General features: G+C 42.2%; 1 protein-coding gene across 2 annotated transcripts in view; it reads left to right on the forward strand.

The window, feature by feature from the left end:
* Positions 1–15191, forward strand: part of znf704 (zinc finger protein 704) — a 117966-nt gene extending 102775 nt beyond the window's left edge. The window contains exons 5-10 of one of the 2 annotated variants that reach the window (XR_004558040.1): positions 2684–2784; positions 4085–4379; positions 5166–5300; positions 5391–5482; positions 8560–9318; positions 9494–15191. Coding sequence is in view for 1 of the 2 variants with exons in the window: in XM_034160469.1 (XP_034016360.1) it covers positions 2684–2784; positions 4085–4379; positions 5166–5300; positions 5391–5482; positions 8560–8674 (738 nt within the window). In the remaining variant the exon portion in view is untranslated. Of the gene's footprint in view, positions 1–2683; positions 2785–4084; positions 4380–5165; positions 5301–5390; positions 5483–8559 lie in introns of both variants that reach the window. The other variant, XM_034160469.1, reaches the window with a different exon arrangement.
* The last annotated feature ends 6083 nt before the right edge of the window (positions 15192–21274 follow it).

Raw genomic sequence — 21274 nt, forward strand, 5'->3', positions numbered from 1 at the left:
AGGCATAATCATATTAATGTTTGCAACAGCAGACTTGAATGTTCTGAGAGCTTCATCTCATCTCTCTTGGTATGTCTGGGGCACCTTTTCTAGCCCTACCTCCCTGTTCAGGGTGAGCGGAGCAGATTCTAAACAGGGCTGCTCAGTCACAGATGCAGCTACCGAAAAACCGTCCTGCTTCTTCCGAGGGTCTGATGACTGAATCATGCATCTGCTGCTTCCATGCTGGGTCCGAGTTAAGGGTTTCCAGATTCACAATCCTGCTCCTGTCACTCTTTGCCGATCGCAGAAAGACTTGTGGCTGTGCAACAGTCTACATCCAGGGTTGATCTCCAGACACCTGTGCGTGGGTTTGTTTAACATGGGAATGTCATTGTGTGACAATAAACACTGTCCTTGACAGATCCTCAGCCTGGTCCGATGGCTGGAAAATCCCAGATGATTGGGGTCTGAGGACCTGCTGCAGATTTCATCCAACTTTACAGCCGTTGAGTGACAAAACCATTGCTTGATCCACCGTTGAGGACTTCTTGTTTCACCAGAGTCCTGTTAGCCTGATCTAACACGTCCAGCTGTGCAGGGCCTGCCATCAGTCGGCTACGCAACCGTGTTTTCCAACAACCGAGACCTTTGACATGAGACAAAACTCCTCGTCTACAAAGCCGTCATCTGGCAGACGCTTCCCGCAGCAACCATTTGCAGTCTCTGTAAGAAACAGTGAGTTCCAAGACTGGGCCTGTTCGGTCATCTCTGCGTACACCGTACTGTCCGGGAATCGATTAAGAGATGATCTTCCTTGCCACTGAGAGATAGCCACAACGAAGATTGTTAAAAGCTCTTACCTGAACCTCACATCAGCCAACGGTACACAGATTAACTGATACACAAAAGGGCACAGAAAGACACTGAGCAATGAGAAAGAATAAAAAACAATCTTATGGATGATACTTTCAGTACCAACACTTCACATTTTCTCAATGTTTGCTGTGTTCTCTCTTTTGCTTTGGCATGACATCATTTGCTGCTCTACATTTATTTAACTTTTGCATTAATTAAACTTAACTCCTGTTAAGAGAATAACACAATTGCCCAGAGCAGGCCTCTGTTAGCCAAAGACAAAGCAGCGTATGGGGGGACAGATGATTGTGTATGTGTGCATATTTCTGAAAAGATGAAGGAAAAAAGAAAAACATCAAAATGAAATTTACTCCTTCAGCAACAGTTTGTCTGTTTGGTCTGAAAGTGTGTGAGGAGGAGGACTGAGAGGACAGAGAGGGAATGTCCATCTATGAAGGCTGATCTATTGCCTCTCAAGCTCAATGATGAAAGCCGGTGTCGCAGACCAAATGGTCCGCCCCTAAAAATTGGTCTGTCCTGCCTCCGCTGCGCATGCGTCATTTCGGAGCTCAGCCGCTTGGCTAATACAGAGGCTCTTCACCCAAAGTGATCAAATGGATTAATGGGATTATTAACCTTCGGATGAGAAGGTAAAAAGTCAGTTTAAAGCAGAAACAAGGCCGTTTTAGGCAGAATCAAGGCGATACTCTGTGATGCTTTGAAATGACAGATGCGCAGTGGGCCTCAAATGGGCCTGGACATGTGTTGGCTTGAGCAGGGGGACCTTGCTGCCCTGCAGGATTTTAAACCATAACAGCATCATGTGTTACTAATGTAATCTTTGTGACTGTGATCCCAGCTCTCTTCGGGTCATTGACCAGGTCCTCCTGTGTAGTTCTGAGCTTTCTCAGAATCATCCTTACCCCACAAATTGAGATCTTGCATGGAATCGCAGACCGAGGGAGATTGACAGTCATCTTGTGTTTCTTCCACTTTCTAATAAATAATCATAACAGTTGTTGTCTTCTACCAAGTTGCTTGCCTGTTGTCCATCCCAGCCTTGTGCAGGTCTACAGTTTTGTCCCTGGTGTCCTTAGACAGCTCTTTGGTCTTGGCTATGATGGACAGGTTGGAGTGTGATTGATTGAGTGTGTGAACAGGTGTCTTTAATACAAGTGACAAGTTCAAACAGGTGCAATTAATACAGATAAAGAGTGCAGAATAAGAGGGCTTCTTAAAGACAAATTAATAGGTCTGTGTGAGCCAGAATTCTTGCTGGTTGGCAGGTGTTCAAATACTTATTTGCAGCAGTAACATACAAATAAATTATTAAAAAAACATACATTGTGATTTCCAGATTTTTTTTTTTAGATTATGTCTCTCACAGTCGACATGCACCTAAGATGAAAATTTCAGACCCCTCCATGATTTCTAAGTGGGAGAACTTGCAAAATCGCAGGGTGTTCAAATACTTACTTTCCTCACTGTACACACACACACACACACACACACACACACACACACACACACTTTTTTCTCAATATGTGATTGTTTTTGCTGTATTTCATTGTGTAAATCCTCTGGGAGTTTGTTTCACCTTCATGTGTGCATTTTTACAATCATTATACTGTGCTGCATTGTTGTTGCTGAACTGTGCAAATTAAATTAATCAGATTATATGTTGAACCTGTGAAAATAGTAGAAACTTGATCTTGAATTCCAAAGTTTTCCAATCCATTTGAACTTTAGTGACTGAATCTATGAAATTAATCCACCTCACCAGCATTGGTGTTTAGTATTAATTGTTTTGCGAGACTGTCCATAACTTTGTGGTAACTTTCTGCAGAACTCCATGAAGGTGATGTTCAAGTGCCTGTGGAAGAACTGTGGCAAAGTCCTGAGTACTGCTGCTGGCATCCAGAGACACATTCGCACCATCCACCTGGGGTGAGACTGCAACAAATGAGCAAATTCATTCTTTAAGAGAAATTTTAGGATCAGCTTTCATTGACATACTACGTTTGGTGGAAATCAGCGCCTTGAGGCAACCTTGTTGTGATTTGGCACTATATAAATGAAATTAAATTAAATAAATTAAATCAGCAGAAAGACCTGGGAGGAGAAGGCCACCAAACAGACAGACAGGCATGACCTTGGCTCTAGTGATTCACTTTTGACAAATTTTACCTTGTTGGGCAATTCTGGAATCCACTTCCATATACAACCCCAATTCCAATGAAGTTGGGACATTGTGTAAAATTTAAATAAAAACAGAATACAATGATTTGCAAATCGTCTTCAACCTATATTCAATTGAATACACCACAAAGACAAGATATTTAGTGTTCAAACTGATAAATTTTATTGTTTTGTGCAAATACTTGCTCATTTTGAAATGGATGCCTGCAACACGTTTAAAAAAAAAAACTGGGACAGTGGTATGTTTACCACTGTGTTACATCACCTTTCTTTCTAACAACCCCAATTCCAACTTCATTGGAATTGGGCTTGTACCTTTGACCCAATAACCATTGCCAAAACAAAACCTTTAAGGGCAATTCTGGAATAGTCTGCCACATAAAGTTTAGTGGAAGTTGTCCAAAGGACCTGGGAGGAGCACCATTGCTCAGTTCAAACCCCACCCCTGTCACATTTTCCCATGTAATCTGGAGTTGCGTCAGGAAGGGCAACTGGCGTAAAACTTGTGCCAAATCAACATGTAGATCTACCTTGGATCTGCTGTGGTAACCCCGAGTGCAAACAAGGGAGCAGCCGAAGGGTCTTACTTACAGTAGGATGTTAATCCAAGTGGGTGTATGTATATTTTTGACCCTGTATGGAAAATTTTGATACTAAGCTGATTTCAGAAAACTTAGTGCAAATTACAATTTGCACACCAAATTTTCCCCCGGGTCCCTCCTGTTAAAAAAAAAAAAAAAATTGTTATACAATCATTCTGCTCCAGAAAAGCAACTGTTCCAATACATCATTAAAAGCATCAAGGTCCATGATGACTGTATGTAAACATCTAATTACAGCTGCATCTCAGCTGGATTCCTCACACCATCTGTATCACAAGCTTTCTGATTCCTGGAATTGTCAGAAGAGTGGCCGATCACTTTCTACAGTAGAAGTGGAAGGTGATGGCGGGGGCTCACTGTGCTTTGTCATAGGTCACATCAGGAAGTCATTCCCCTCATGTTCCTTAAAATCTGTTCTTTCTCTCACTCGTCGTTTTCTTTTCCAGGCGTAACTGTGACTCAGACTGCAGTGACGGCGAGGAGGACTTCTACTATACAGAGATCAAACTGAACACGGACTCTGTGGCCGATGGGCTGAGCAGCCTGTCCCCGGTGTCGACGTCCGTCCTCTCCCCTCCACCTCCTCCCCCTTCTCCTCTCCCATCGCTCGGCCAGCTGTCCGACTCTCACAGACCTCCGCAGCCCTGCGACACCAAGGAGCCTCACGCTGGCGGCACCACCCCGCTCAGCCGCTCTGCGCCCAGCGCGCTCTACCTCATTCACACAGACCACGCGTACCAGGTGTGGGCGCGCACACACGCCAGGCAGACTGAGGCAGCTCGTTCACTCACACTCAGCGTCAAAAGCTTAATATCCTCCCTCCTGGTCAGACCGTGTCACTCAGCATTTCCGCTTTAATTCAAGGGTTTTAGCAACAATATCACATTAACCATTTAGGAATTACACAGTCCCTCCCGAATGGAGAGGGAGCCCATAAGTATTTGGACAAACAAAACGTAAGGATTCTTGCTAATACGCATCATCACTTTTTCAGCCGTTTCCTTTAGACAAGACGGGATGAACACGTGATCATTTCCCATCACTAAATATGTCTTGGACTTCATTTACATCAGTGATTAAGAAATACAAACAGTATGGTACTGTATGCAGCTCTCAAAAGCAGAGTGATCATGAGGGAAGCCCCCGAGATATCCATTACACCTCGAAAGGAGACTAAGGCTTCTTCTATCTTCTTTTACAAAAATAAAAATGAAGAAACTATTTAAATATCTCAAACATCAATACGACAACCCAAAGACAGTTGGCGATCACTCAATAATAAAACACTTTTAAATATTTTTTATAAATTTCAGAAGAACACTGAAAACAAATGTATAGTTTTATCAACGTGTACTTTCCCAGGGGAAGATTGGGCACACATTTTACTTAATAGTTATTTATATTTATAATTAACAGCTTTTTAAATAAATTCTAGGGAGATTTAAAGTGTTTTACATGCTTTCACTGTACTGCGCATTGTCCCATTTGACTAAAACCCAAAATAACTGGATTTGTTGTGTTCCTCAGGCCACGGCTCCGGTGTCCATCCCGTCCAGCAGCAGTAACATGGCCAGCTCCGCCTGCACCAGCTTCACCCCCACCAACAGCTCTAGCTTTAGCATCTCCTGGCAGTCACCACCCGTCACGTTCACCGGCAACGCGGTGAGCAGACGTCTTTCACCTACAGGACCATCTGGTCTTAGAGGTTCCACTTTTCGTTCTTCGGGGTTTTAATGAAAATAATGTGTTCAGGTGTCTCCGAGTAAAAGTCAGAGCTTCAGTGAGCAGCGCTCCCAGACCATCGGCGTCCTCTCATCTCCTCCCAGAGCCACCACAGTCCTCAGGTACCGAACCTCCACATAATGTTACCCCACACGCACTCTCACCTCCATCTTTGCTGAAGTAAAATATCACATATTGCCAAGAAATAATTCATGATTAATGGATCAATATGACTTTCTGTTTGATTAATTATACCTTACTGAGTAAACAGCTACCCCCACCGATGCAGCACCAGAGGTCAATGAATGGTTTGACAAGTATAAAAATGATGGTATTAATACTCTCTGGCCTTCGTACTCACCTGATCTAAACACATATGAGAGATTATGGAACGATGTGTTAGACAGCGCTCTCCACCATCATCAAAACACCAAATGAGGGAACTTATTTCTTTAAGTGGCATTCCTTCCTGTAGCGTTCCACAGACTTGTAGAATCTATGCCAAGGAGCAGTGAAGCTGTTCTAAGGGCACATTGTGAATCAACCCCTTATAAAGACTCTTTGGGTCCTATCATCCACCTGACATAGTTGCACTTGTCTGTGCTCCCATGAATGCATTTGTGTCAAAATGAGGTGCACTCAGGTGGAATACAGGTGTAATGCAATCGTGAAGATGCAAAAAGTATTTGTGTCGTAGACCAGCAAAAACTTATAGTACACAGAGCACAGTAGTCAAAAAACCTGCCTACATGACGAGTTCAGAAGACATGTACACTCTGCACACAAGGATGTAAATCATAGAACTGGAAAACACAGAAATGTTAGTATTATTTTTACACTGCTTTTCTTAATCCGTGTGACCTGGACAGGTAGATACACAGGATCATCACCTTTCACATGGGGTTCAGACTTTAAACATGATTTGAAACAAAAACATAGACTGCAACATTTTAATTGGTAACATTGTAACATCATCCTGTGCGTACAAAAAAAAAAACATTGAAAACACTGATCACACACTCTAACCCTTAACAGAAAACGAAAGCTCACTTCATCTGCACAGACTGTGAGCACGACAAAAGAAGTCCACGTAAACACAAGCTGAACAGTTATTAACTTACCTTAAAAGATACTGCAGGCAACAGGTCTCTGTACATCCATTTATTCAGGAAGTTGTGTGTGAGGTCCATCTCCAAAACCCATTTGGAATGGCACTGTACCTACACAGCCCTGCACGGTGGTCTGTGAACACTCCTCATACAGTAGTGTTCAGAATAATAGTAGTGCTATGTGACTAAAAAGATTAATCCAGGTTTTGAGTATATTTCGTATTGTTACATGGGAAACAAGGTACCAGTAGATTCTCACAAATCCAACAAGACCAAGCATTCATGATATGTACACTCTTAAGGCTATGAAATTGGACTATTAGTAAAAAAAAGTAGAAAAGGGGGTGTTCACAATAATAGTAGTGTGGCATTCAGTCCGTGACTTCGTCAGTTTTGTAGAACAAACAGGTGTGAGTCAGGTGTCCCCTATGTAAGGATGAAGCCAGCACCTGTTGAACATGCTTTTCTCTTTGAAAGCCTGAGGAAAATGGGACGTTCAAGACATTGTTCAGAAGAACAGCGTAGTTTGATTAAAAAGTTGATTGGAGAGGGGAAAACTTATACACAGGTGCAAAAAATTATAGGCTGTTCATCTTCTCTGATCTCCATTGCTTTAAAATGGACCAAAAAAACCATAGACGTGTGGAAGAAAACGGAAAACAACCATCAACATGGACAGACAGTTTGTGAGATGACCCCCAAACTCTGAATTCAAGCCACAGTTCACAGTGAAGCATGGTGGTGCAGGCATCATGATATGGGCATGTTTCTCGCATACCAGGTATCATGGATCAGTTTGGATATGTCAAAATACTTGAAGAGGTCATGTTGCCTTATGGGTGTTTCAACAACACAACGACTCCAAGCACACTAGTAACTGAGCAAAATCTTGGTTCCAAACCAACAAAATTAATGCCTCGCAGATGTGAAGAAATCATGAAAAACTGTGGTTATACAACTAAATACTAGTTTAGTGATTCACAGGATTGATAAAAAAGCAGTTTGAACATAATAGTTTTGAGTTTGTAGAGTCAACAGCAGATGCTACTATTATTGTGAACACCCCCTTTTCTACTTTTTTTTTTACTAATAGCCCAATTTCATAGCCTTAAGAGTGTGCATATCATGAATGCTTGGTCTTGTTGGATTCGTGAGAATCTACTGAATCTACTGGTACCTTGTAACAATAAGAAATATACTCAAAACCTGGATTAATCTTTTTAGTCACATAGCACTACTATTATTCTGAATACTACTGTATGTAGTGGCTGCAACAGTTTTTGAAGAACACAATATTGACATTCAACTGATAGACGAAGTTTGAGTGCACGCGCTTGTATCCACTTAATAACACAGCACTGTACCCCTGGTACACACCAGTTGAATTTATGTTTGTCCCATAGCACACACTTGACTAATGAAGATGTCTTGTGCACAGTGCCTGCCTTTACGCTGAGTTTATGTGCACTCTAGATAGCAATAAGAATGTGGCCACGCCCCAAAAGCATTTGTGCTCTGTGCTGTGTGCCACACTGCAATTATAGAGTCCACAGTGTTGTTGTTTTTTTTGTTTTTTTGGGGGGGGATGTGTCACCCATCTTTACATATGTATATATAGCTGTTTTTGCACAAATCAGTTGTAATTCACCGTAATGTCCACAGGGTGATGCTGTGGTTCCTAAAGTAGGTCAAAGATGTGGGTCAAAGTGTTTTTGTGCATGTTTGTTTTTTAGCAGGATTCCCCCAAAAGCTACTGAACTGACTATAACTGATATATATTAGAGGAGGTGATGGTCTAACGGTTAAGCGTTGGGCTTGAGACCAAGTCCAACGCTTGGTCTCAAGCGAGGCTCCTCGGTTCAAATCCCAGCCTGACCAGAAAATCACTAAGGGCCCTTGAGCAAGGTCCTTAATCCCCTAGTTGCTCCCGACGTGTAGTGGGCGCGTTACATGGCAGCAGCCTGACATTGGGGTGAATGTGAGGCATTGATGTGTAAAGCACTTTGAGCGTCTGATGCAGATGGAAAAGCGCAATATAAATGCAGTCCATTTATATTTGCTATCATGATTTTCTCATCTCTACTGTCCAGTCGGAAGGTACGTGGTGAGGGGAAGAAGTGCCGTAAGGTGTATGGGATGGAGAACCGCGACATGTGGTGCACAGCCTGCCGCTGGAAAAAGGCCTGCCAGAGATTTATCGACTGAGTGTTTCCTGCCAATGCAACAGCATGCCATGCCAAAAGCCACAGAACGGTGGAGGAGCAACGTTTTGCATGCATTTGGTTTTCCTTCAGCTCAACACCAGAAGTGTTCGTCCCTGTTCTTGCCCGCCTCATCTCTGCTGTACCATCCCTGCTGTGGAAGGAACCAAACAAAGGTGCACCCACCTTTGTTGCTGTGCTGTCCAGTATTCCCAGTACTGCCTTGCCATTCCCTACATTCCCAATTTTGGGGAAACCCAGTGCAGCTAAACAGTGTAAAGAAAAACTGAGCTAAGTGTTTCTGCCATTTTTTTTTTATTTTATTTTATGTTTGGTTCAGTGTTGCATCTTTCTATGTTTTGAAAGTCTAGAAAAAGAAGGCGTCTGGAACATGACCAACAGATTTTGTTTTGTCCCCAAAAAAGGTCACTTTTTATGAAAAGTCAAATGGTCTCTGTGTCAGAGGTAGAATTCAGTTTTTGTTCTTCATGTTTTTTTTTTATCTTAATTTTGGGACTTTTGAAGCAGTTTTATCAGAGACACAAACATTGCTGCCTCTCAGTCGTTTCCTGGTCCTTTCCTCCTGACAGCCTGGTGGGAAGAGCTGGCACAGGCAGCAAGAGGACAAGAGGAGCGGACATGCACAAGGTGAACAATCAATGCAAAAAAAGACTTCATAGTTAGGCAACGCAAAGATGGATCGTGCATGCGACCTGCTGCACAAAATCACAGCCGCACCCATATTCCCACACCTGTTTCCTATGTCAGGTTTTTTTTTATCCGGTTTGTTCATTTTTTTTGTTTGTTTGTTTGTTTTTATCAGGGAAGCGATCCTAAAGAAAGCAAAAACCAGCAGTTTAAACTCAGTTATACCGAATACAGACCACAACTCTCCAACCAAAAACCGCATCCTCCTCTTGATAGTTTTTGTTCAAGTGCCATGTTAAACTGTTGATGTACCTTTTTATATATATGTATACTAAACCAAGACTGTTTACCACCTGCTTTGGAAAGTGTGCCGGAAGAGCTTCAACATGATTCGGGAAGCATCAAAGGGACAGCTGGTGAGGTCATAAAGCGATAAGCATCTTTACCACGTTGTCCTGAACTAACCAACAATTACTAAAGGGAACTAACTTTGTTATCTAATCAGAGAGGGAGTGCTACAGCCCCAAAGTGAGGCAAAAAAAAATTTTAAGCACTTGACTGGGCCTCTTATGTAATGTTAGCATGCACATAACCTCGTTACTGACACAGCTCATGGTGGAAATCGTTAAAGTAACACGTTTTCTGATGATTAGTTGAGAATTTGCTAGAAGTGGGTAAAATTTGTAAGCACTTGACTGGTCACTCATGCTAAGATGCGCTCCACACTGTGCTTATTTGGCAACGTGCAGGCAGGTCTTTGACCACTAGGCTTGCGATTGTCACGTAATGTGTTATTACTGATGTGAGAAATTGTGGATCTGTTTAAAGTAATGCCCCCCCACCCCCCAAAGAGTGTTTGCTAAAAATTTTCTAGAAGAGTGGGTAAAATTATAAGCACCTAAATCTCTAATGTTTCCATGCATTCCACACGTCGTGCTTATTTGCCAACATGCAGTTACATCTTTGACCACTAGGCTTACGATCGTAACCTTGTTATGACACTTACTGCTTGAAGTAATGCTTTTTTGTTATTGTTGTTTACTTGATTTTGTTTTCTAGCAGTTCCATCGCAGCTGAAATTGTTTACAGGTGCTTTGTCGTAACGCGCGGACCAACGTTAGTCAGCTGCATCCTCCGTTATTAGGGTGCACTGCAATCAATCAGTTGTGCTTTTCCTTTTATTCTCTTACATTAGTCAAAATATGACATGTGATTGCACGCCAAATGTTTTCCAAACCAACACCAGCTAATAAACTCATCTGCTATCGCATTTAGCTGGCAGCACTTCCACACCTGGAAATTGTAGCTGTTTTATTTGATACAGCATTTGTTTTGTTTTGTTTTTGTGTATGTGTATATATGTATTTTTCTTTAAGCTCCTTGCTATGACACCTAATGAACAAGACTTAAGTACGATGTATGAGGTAATAATGTAGTGTCAAACCTTTTAGGCTACTGCTCTTTAAAGCCACTTGGTTTATTTTTCTGTCATTACCTTGGTGGTACAGTAAGAAATACTTATCATAGATTATCTGGGAACAACTTCTTCCATTGTAAGATTCTTAATGTTTTACTGTGTAAGAAGAATGACTAACAGTATAGTTATAGATGCTGAATTTTAAACTCAAAGCCAAACTGATATTTCACCTGTTTTTTCTTGTTTTGTCATATCTACATCTATATATGAATATATTTATATATAGCAAATTTTGTTTTCATGTTCTGCTGAGGGTGTGTCGCTGCCCGGCACGCCTTCATGTCACAGCTGATTAAAACCTACCACGGCGTCACATCATGCAGTTAGTTTGATACCGCTTCGTGCATGCGTGCCTTTCCCTTGGGCACAGCGTGCGGGTTGCCATGGTGATGCGGTGCTACCCCTGCTGTTAGTTCCTCCTGAGAGCTGTGTGTCTTTATCAGATGTGTTATTATTAATATGGTATTCCCCATCGCTTTGTGTGCGGTGCAGAACCCCAAAATTAATACTTTAAGATGTAGAATGTTCGCATCACATACATTACTCCCGACCCACTTTAGATCTATGTACCCAAATCCAGAGTTCAGATTGCTGGTTTGCTGTCCATGCACGCTGCTGTCTTTCTTATTGTGGTGCTTCATGCTTGCACTCGGATTGTCGCCTCAAGCTGCAGTCCAGGAACAGTTCCCTGCTACGGCTGCTTGTAGAACTGGACATTTTAAGAGGCAGCTCATTTTAAAGGATGCTAAAAACTGATGAATATTATTCAGCTAAAAACCAAACTGCACCCTTGTTTTAGTTTCATCCAGGTTCCCTCAGAATCATATTAGAGGCTGTATTTGTGAAACCTGTGCATCTTCTTGCTGATAAGCAGAGCCAAAGGGATATAGGGATTTGTTTATTGGCTCTGGTTTTGATACACTAAAAATAATAATACATTTATTTATAAAGTGGTAAAAAACATAACATTAATGATCAGCAATAGAGCATAAATGGGTTTTAAGACTCATCTTAAAAGAATCAAAGGACGCGGCCTTTCTAATCCCAACAGGCAGGAAAAAACTAAAGCTGCATTCACATGCTGACGGTAGAAAGTCCGTTATACCTGTCATTACAGCATGATTACTGTTGTCTGCAGTAACAGACTAAATTATGTGAAACTGGGTCATTTTTTCTGGGTTAATGAGATGGGTAATAATTAGCTTTTGTAAAAAAAGATACAATGGCGTTTTTGCAAAGTTGTTACATTAAAATGTCAAGCTTTGGTTCTGACGGTTGTTTAAAAAGTCAAGCCACAGCTCAGTTTCTTTCTGTAATATTTATTGCAGGTAATTATACACTAATGAATAGATGGTTATGAATGCTATATTCCATTTTTGCTAATAAACACCCTAATCTTACACACTAGCTTTAAAGTCCATCTCTTGGTGTTTGTTTTTCCCCTTTGCTCAAGATAAAATAATGTCCGGTTTGTCCTTGTTATTACTGCAGCAGTTGGAAAACGTTGAAGATTTTTAACTTTTGACCGTAAAAGATGCTGCATTCACTGCCACCTGTGGCAAAATTTTCTGTCATCCTCTCAGTGAAAACAACAAAACATCCGGTTTCAGATTTCCACTTACAGCCATGTGAATGCAGTGTTAAAAACCGTTTTAGCCACGTTTCTTATTCGTAGCTCAGAACTGGCCTTGGCTTTGAGAGCGCCTTTTTGTGTACTGCACAGTCTCATATTGGGAGGAGTGAAGGCGCCATTTCTTCCTGCAGGTCTCACGTCGTCTATAATCGACTCCCGTTTTGTACGTAACGGTGTGCTGTGGAACATGAAAACAAAAGCTGTCTGTCTCAAGTCTTAACAAGCGTCCAGAAGCAACTTGGTGGGTTGTTCTGGTTCTTTTGTTTGTTTTGTTTTGTTTTTTCTCTTAAATTTTTCTGATTTTTATGTGTTTCACCAATTCTGATCAAGCAAAACTGATGGGTTTAAAAGAATGTGGAATCAATGTCATATTGTGTATAACAATCAGACTACAAGTGCAAGTTCTTATGTGCAAACATGGAAAACATTTCTTTGCTCCACATACCAAAGTGATATTCAGATTTCTTTGCGTTTCCCATCTTGTACATTCTACACAACTGATTCAAAAGTGTGGAAAGGTCATGATTCATTTGTGATTCATTTGTGTTTGAAATTTCTGACAATTTAATTCCTTTTGGGTAAAGCCGGCCGAGCGGAGACGTTATCACGAGGTTGATCATTTGACTCCTAATTGACGTGTGCTGAATGTGACCTGCGGTCGCGGCTTCCTGATCGGATTTGGTGCTGATTGAGCGTTGCGCTCTGCATCGAGCCCGGCCGGTGACCTCAGCAAACCACGCTAAGTGGCGCTGAAACTGTAGTGAGCGTGATTTGAATACTTATGAGGACTTTGTCTTGGCTTTTGTTCTCAAGCTTTGTTGTCTATTACAGGGCAGAGCTGTGACTTATAAATGGAATAAATCAAGAGCGTCACTGTGCTTATTAAAATCTCTTCTGAATTAGGATGACAACAGACCCTCAGTGTATGAGTGCCCTGCCACGTGTATGCGTTGACATTTGATGACACCAATACAAACAACATCAAAATTTCATACATGACAACACTTGTTTGTGACAAGAGGCTGATATTATTCCACGTTGTATCCAAGTCAGTATATGCTACAGTATATACAGATCTAAGCTACAGTAACAGTGTGTTTTTGCTACTTTTGATGTAATATATCGGACTTTCCTTGTTGTATTAAGTTTAATTTTCAGTGTTTACTCTGGTTGCATATTAGCAGGTCGCCCGGTTCTGGTGGTGATGTCCCTCCTCCTATATGAATTCGGGGCTTCGGCGTTGTTTGTGCAGCGCTCGATGTTGTATAGAAAATTTCCGGGTGGCCTGCATAAGTAAAGGTGGAGCATCACGCCAACCGTATGGCTAGTTCCCATGGTAATCATTGCTGACTGGCAAGTTATGCATCTTAGCTCCTATGTGTTTGGCAGTGCCATGGCGGGATGGCATTGATACAGAGAGGAGAGGCCGTCCCTCCTGTGTGCAGAAATGTGGAGGAGTTGAAAGAAGTTTAAAATAAAAAAGGCTCCTGTAATCATTGTATTTGGTTTTTCACCTCGGACATTTGTATTAGGGAGAAGTGAAGCCCGTTTGTTGTGAGACGTGTGTACAGGAGCTGCTTCAACTTGGAATCTACAGTAAGAGTCCTGAATGTGCCTTGATGAGTGCAGAGCTTCTAGCGTGAACCTCTCCTGTGGCTCTAGAGGTCTAGAAGTCTTCTGCTGAGGTGCGTCGCTGTGATGTGCGCAGTCGACCGTGATGGAATGTCTCTGGTGCTGGCTAGTCTGAGTTCTGCTTTCTGTAACTTTTTAATATGTGATGATGAAGAAACATGAGTTGTGTCTAGTGGCCCCTTTGGCCCTTCTTGGTTTTAGCTCTGTCTTGCTGTGAGGAACCTTCAGTGTCTAAGAGCAACTTTTCTACTCTTGGCTGTAACTTTTTGATCCAACCTATTGATGATACTGTTTTGTTTTATTTGTTTGTTTTTCCTTTTTGCCGGTTTGTCTTTTCTTTGGCTTCCAAAACACGACTCCTCTAATTCCTTTTGTTGTAAGGGCTTGTGGGTAAATGTGAAGAATTTCTGTTGTGTTGCAAACGTTTGGGAACTCAAGGAACCCTCATTCAGCAAACAGCATGAGAAACAGCTGGTGAGATGATCCGATTTTTAAAAGCAGAGCTGCACTATGTGCATGACGATGACTGAATAATAATATTCTAGAACAGTCATTTCCAAAGTTAAGGATGGTGGGGGCCACTTTGAAGACATAAAATACTCTGGGGGCCAGCCAACCCTTTAATCATAATTTTGATTGACGGCTGCTATATCTTCGTGGCCGACGAGAGTCCACGGCCCACACTTTAGGAATCACTGTTCCAAAAAAAAAAAGGTGTTTTTCGGGGAGGCTCCATGATTGGCTTAGCTCATTCAGAAATTGTAACTCAGATATGCAACAAAGAGAGTGGGGTTGAGGGGGGCGCCTCCTCCCTCTCTTGAAATCGGTCTGTCTCATTAGCTGCTTCATCTGTTATTACAATCACGTAGACCTCAAGAACTCGACTGTCGCACTGGATTTTTATGCTCTTCTTTTGTTTTTGTTTTTCCTTACTGTACATACACTATATGCTCTGGTCTAACTGTTTATTTTTACTACTGCATGTGCATGCAAATAAGAAAATTATGGAATAGATGACTTTATATAAATGTGCTCTATTTGTGCTGCGGTGTCCATGACGACGGGGTTCAGAGCAGCCGGGGTTGTTGCTTTTGTTTACGTCGCGTGTTGTGCTGCAGAAGTGCCTGCTGATGAAATCATTCTGATACTGAGTTTGGCAGGATACTTTCAAGGAACAAAAAATAAATAATTAAATAAATAATAATAATAAAAAAAAACCCACCCAGCTTGCATCTTCTTCCACTGAGTGGCACAGCGCCATCTGGAGGTGTGATTGTGTGACTTCTCCAGCAACATCCTGACTTAGTGAAATCACACAAGATCATCACTCCTCTTCCTCATTAGTTTTTTTTTGGGGGGGGGGGGATTTGATGACCTCTGACCTCACCAGGCCGCTAAAAGCAGTGAACAGAAGCGTTTCCTAAAGCTGCTCTCTGCCCCGACGTGGCCCGTGCAGTATGTTGCATTTTCTATCCTTTCTTAATCTAAATGTTTGAGATGTTTTTTTGTTGTTGTTGTTGTTCTTGTTGTTTTTTTCCAGACTGCAAACTAAAACACAGATGCAACACACATCCCTCACAGAAATCTGTTCACAAAAACGGGTGATGAAGTAGGTCAGAAGTTTTAAAACACTAAAATGCCTGAAGTAAACGGAGGGATTTTGGAGCTGCGCTCAGGATGATGTTTGGTGAACAGGCTCCGCCTTTAGTTGTGTCAAAGTGTGAAGGAATAGAGAAGGCAAAAAAAAGGGGGGGCACCTTGAATATTTAGCATTTTCATGCTGAGTCTAGCTGGGGCATTTTGAGATAATACAGTACTGTGCAAAAATCTTAGGCATCTTTGGAAAAATAAATTTAGAATTTGCAGTCAGGACTGTTGAGGATTAAAGATTAGGAAGTAAGTTCTTCCGGCTTCTCCCTTTTTTCCCCACTTTGGGTCACCACAACAGATCCATTATTGAGCTGCATGTTGATTTGGCACTTTTACACTGAATGAACTCCCTGATGCACCTCCACATAATATGGAGAATAGACAGAGGCGTTGTTGAACCGGTGTTGCAGACTGAACAGTCCCCCGTAAAAATTGGTCCACCCTGCCTCCACTACGCATGCATCATTTGGGACCACAGCAGCTCCTCTGAGACGGACTCTCTCCACGCAAAGAAATCAAAGGGAATAATGGGATTATTAACCATCAGATGACAAAGTAAAACCTCTTAAATCGTTCTAAAGTCAGTTTTAAGCAGAAACAAGGCGATAATCGTGAGTCTTTTCTGATGCTTTTAAATGACGGAGGCGCAGTGAACACAGCACCAGCAGCTCGTTTGGAAGTGGTGCTCTGATCGCTTCCTCCTTCTTTTATGATGAAATAATGCTGAAGTTATGTGGAAATGATTGTTGTACAAAAGCTTCAGATATCTGTCACTGAGATAGATGATGACTGGAGTGCAATTTGAAGCAGAAACGACACGAAAATTGGTGAACTGCGGCCGACACCCAGAAATGACACGTGCAGTGAAGACTGGGCAGACCAATTTTAGAGGGGACCATTCGATCTGCAACAACGGGAACCTTCTGCTCAGGAAGCAAGTGCACGAACCACTGCAATGTTTTGGTTAAACCCCTTGAATGACACTACGAGCGCATCTCAGTTAACTTCAACTCTTTTGTGTTGGTGTAAAGAGGCAAAATGTCGCTGTCCAACTACTTATGGACCTGACTGTTTATCCATTCAAGGCTAAAGATGGGAGTGGAAGGTAGCATCTTGCACGTGCATATAATGTCACCATAGCAGAGTTACAAAGGAAGCTTGACTACTCTGGTGATAATAATACACATGCACCTTCTTGCCTTTGTGCATCCACACAGTTTTTTTTTTTTTTTTTTTTTTTTTTTTTTTTTTTTTAATTGCTGGTAAAAAAAATTTTTTTACCAATTTCAAATTTGGTCTTTTCAAATTAAAGAATGTGAGGAAGAAAATCCTGCAAAGATGATTCGGACTCAGCAGGGTGTTTGGGTATTTTGCACAGTACTGTGTTTTGTTGTTTGTTGTGTCCTGATTCCGCCTGGCGTCAGGCTACATTCTGTGTCTGCGTGCTCTGGTGAATTTGGGTGATATTTGTCTCCTCATATCGTGATCATGTGCCTCAAATTTGAGACCTTGAATTGGAAATGACACCCGCTGGAGCGGGTTTTGCTTTGCTGCAGGAATGATTTAAACACAGGCATGCACCTGTATCTCAGACGCTGCCAATTTAACCTCAGAAACCTGCTCCTGAAAACTCACACTGAGCTCCAGCACATGTTTTTATCAGCGTGGTGACTTTGCCAACAGGTGGCATTGTTTATGTAAAAAAATAATAAATAAGAAGAAGAAGCTGTGAGGTTTTGAGGAGCTACTTTCAAACATTCCACATCACCTTTTCTGCTTCAGCTCCACTTGCATCAGTCTGCCTCATTTATCAAGTAGAATATTAAGAAAGTGTCCGAATATGCAACTCAAATATCTAATTTTATTTTTGCATTGATTTAAATGTGGGCGGAGCTTCCACTTGAAGCTGCTGTCGCATGCGCGCAGTGTGAGTGAAGAAGGTGTGAAAGCCAACTGTGCTGGATCTCGTCTCCAGGGCAACCATATGTCCCCGCGGGCTTGTGGTCTCGTTCGCTGATGGTGTGAGGATGCGCGTGTCTCAAAAGGCACGACTCCGCCATGGAACTGTTGCGTGTGCACGTGTGTGTGTGAAATGATGGAGTGTGTTTGTGTTTAGAATGAGCCCCCCCCCATCTGCTCGATGTAGCATTTACACGTCCTGCTTGTGTAAGATGTGCACATGCACTCTCCTCCCTGTGAAGCCATTCTGCAGACATGCATGCGTGTCAAAACGTGCACGCTACTGTCCCTGTTGTTTTGTCAGGATAAAAATCAGGCATTTTTTTTTTTTTGCAAGCGTGCACCACGCTGACCCCACGCAGGGTTTTGATGTCCTGTTCACTCTTAATTTTGGTGTCAAATTACTCCCTATTTTAATAATATATAAATTTAAAAAATCCCTTCAGTTTTATGTCTCCATAAATTCAAACCATCAACTGTGATTCTTTATATTCTGTTAAACTAATCATTTCTGAGCTACAGTTGAGGGGTCATATCATTCGAAGCAAAAGGTCAAAAATGGAATTTCAGGAAACGAGAAGTTTAGTTGGACCAGATAGGAACTTTGAGTCTCTGAATAATTTAATTCCAACACCTGCTATTTAGCCTCACTGGTTACTGAGATATAGAGAGGAGATTTCATCAGTGGTCATTCTCAGGAATTGGATCAAATATTAACTTTTGGTCAATCAGTTATTTAAGGGCAAAAAATGTGCTTAGTGGCAGATGTGCTACAGAAAGGTTAATCCACTGGGGTCAAAGGTCAAAACCAACATTTTTTTTTTTTAGGGTGACAAAAATCTTAAACTGGGTTAAATAGAAACTAGGTACATTACTAATACGGGCCCCAAAATTGTCTCAAGCATCAGTGCCTAGTGAGATAAAAAATGAGGTCAAAGGTCATAAACTGTATCTGTTTTTCGGGGGGGGGGGGGGGGGTAGTCTTTCAATAAGTGAAGAGCACAATGCATTTGTGCATGCATGGGTCAAACGGGGGCAAAAATTCCAGCTACCAAACTCACACCATTGAATTTCGTATACAGTAACATTAGCGGACTGTAAAAGTTAAGTCTTTTACAGGGATTGTTTCAAATTCTTTAAGCCTTAAGCGATGCATACAATAATGACAGGTGCACATTGTGCTGTTTTCAAATGCTTGAACGGAATTTATAGGCTTGAAAGTTGGCTGAAAACACACGATTGCAAAGCTCCGCCGAGTCCACACAAAGACGGAAAGAAGAAATGTGGTTGTAAACCTCCATTCATTCTACACAATTTCCCCACAGAAAAGAAAGATCCAGACAGACGTAAAAGATGGACTAAAATTGTTAGTTTCTTGCACACATTTATTTTGTCAATATCCTGAAACTGCAGAATTATAATGTGGCTGATGACGCCATTTTCGTGTATCGGCTTATAACTGTAATGTCGCGCCATGAATGACGTGGCGCGTAATATTGACATGTTCTATAAACGAACTGCATGCATGCACATATCATATGTCTGTCAATTTATCAAAACAAACGCAACACCAAAGAGGTTATATGTGAGACTCACCTTGTAGTCATTACGAAGCCGGCGGAGTAGCGATTTCTCATCCCTGCTTAGCAAATATTCTGCAATATCCACTGTTTCAGACTCAGGACTTCGTCTAACCAACCGTCAGTTGCCTTCAAGGGATCAGAAATTTGTTTGTCTCCAACTATCAACAAGGACTGGTCATTTTCGACAGCAGCTCTCTCTTCCTCCTTTGTCGGCACCAACGGTAGTTTCTGTAACGATGCAGCATACGCAAGCGCAGCCAGCTCTTCTTTCTGTTTCTGTCCACTGCCGTACGCAGTCCTGGTTATAACAGACAATCCGCGGATCTTACAAAAATGCTTTAAATCGTCAACTTTGCAGTGGTTGAAATGATCCAAATCATAGCACTCCCCGCTGCTTTCCGCCGTCATAGCCTGTGGATTGGTAGTGGAAATATTTAGTGTTCCCATAATGCACCGCGCGGCCTGAGATGTGCTCTTCGCTTATTGAGTGAAATAGAAATTTGGGATTGGTGAGTGATTTAGGACCAAAAGCTTGCTGTTAAGTATCAGCGATGGGTGAGATACAGTGGGGGCTGAATCCATTGGGGTCAAAGGTCAACACAGAGTGACATTCATTTTCACAACAAAAATAAATGGAATTTTGCCGAATAGAAATTTGGGGTCGCTGAGTGATTTTAAACTTAAAATTTTCATCTTGAGATCAGTGCAGAGACACTGTAGGGAAGCATGCATCTGTTAGGGTCAAAGGTCAATGCCAACTTCTGTTTTCACAGAAAATGTGTCATTAAGTCAAATAGGAATTTGGAGACGCTGAGTAATTTTAGGGGTAAAAAAAAAAAATTGCTGTCACGATCAGTGGGAGTGGATCAACTGGGTTCAAATGTCAAATCCATCCATCCATCCATTTTCTTCCTCTTTATCTGGAGTCGGGTCGCGGGGGCAGCAGCTCAAGCAAAGCCGCCCAGACCTCACGATCCACACACACCTCCTCCAGCTCCTCCGGGGGAACCCCAAGGCATTCCCAAGCCAGCCGAGAGATGTCCCTCCAGCGTGTCCTGGGTCTTCCAGGGGGCATCCGGAAAAGATGCCCGAGCCACCTCAAATGACTCCTTTCGACGTGGAGGAGCAGCGGCTCGACTCCAAGCTCCTCCCAAGTGACCGAGCTCCTCACCCTATCTCTAAGGGAGCGCCCAGCCACCCTGCGGAGAAAACTCATCTCGGCCGCTTGTACTCGCGATCTCGTTCTTTTGGTCATGAGCCAAATCTCATGACCATAGGTGAGGATCGGAACGTAGATCGATCGGTAAATCGAGAGCTTTGCCCCCCTACTCAGCTCTCTCTTCACCACGACAGTCTGATACAGCGACCGCATCACTGCAGATGTTGCACCGATCCGTCTATCGATCTCATGCTCCATCCGTCCCTCACTCGTGAACAAGACCCCGAGATACTTAAACTCCTCCACTTGAGGCAAGGACACTCCACTGACCTGAAGAGGGCAAAGCACCTTTTTCCTGTCGAGAACCATGGCCTCGGATCTGTAGGTGCTGATTTCCGTCCCGGACGCTTCATTCATGTCAAATCCAGCATCTTTTAAATTTCAGTTTGGGTCAGTGAGTAATTTAATGCCGAAAGATGCTTTTGTTGTTGTTTGTTTTTTTTAGCATCTTGTACAGTGAGGAAGGATTTTCTAAAAGAAATGTTTCAGGTTACTTACAAGGAGAATGTGGCGCTAAAACCCTAAGATCTGTGTTTTAGTCTCAGTGATGACTGGCATCCGAGTAGTGAGTGAATTTTTGTTCTTGCCCATTACCATGCACATATCTTGCAAATATTTTGACATCAAAATTAAAATTGGACATTTTTCAATGAAAATAATTTAAGTGTCCACTGAGGCACTACTGTGTACCTCCCTGTGTTTTTATTTTTTTATTTTTTGTAGCTTCTTCCTGCTGCTTTTATCAAACACCAGTAACAAAGACTGTGTTCTGCACCTCCGTCAGGTCGCGGTGTTAAAGTGGA

Source organism: Thalassophryne amazonica, chromosome 20, assembly GCF_902500255.1.
Source record: "Thalassophryne amazonica chromosome 20, fThaAma1.1, whole genome shotgun sequence".
NCBI lineage: Eukaryota > Metazoa > Chordata > Actinopteri > Batrachoidiformes > Batrachoididae > Thalassophryne > Thalassophryne amazonica.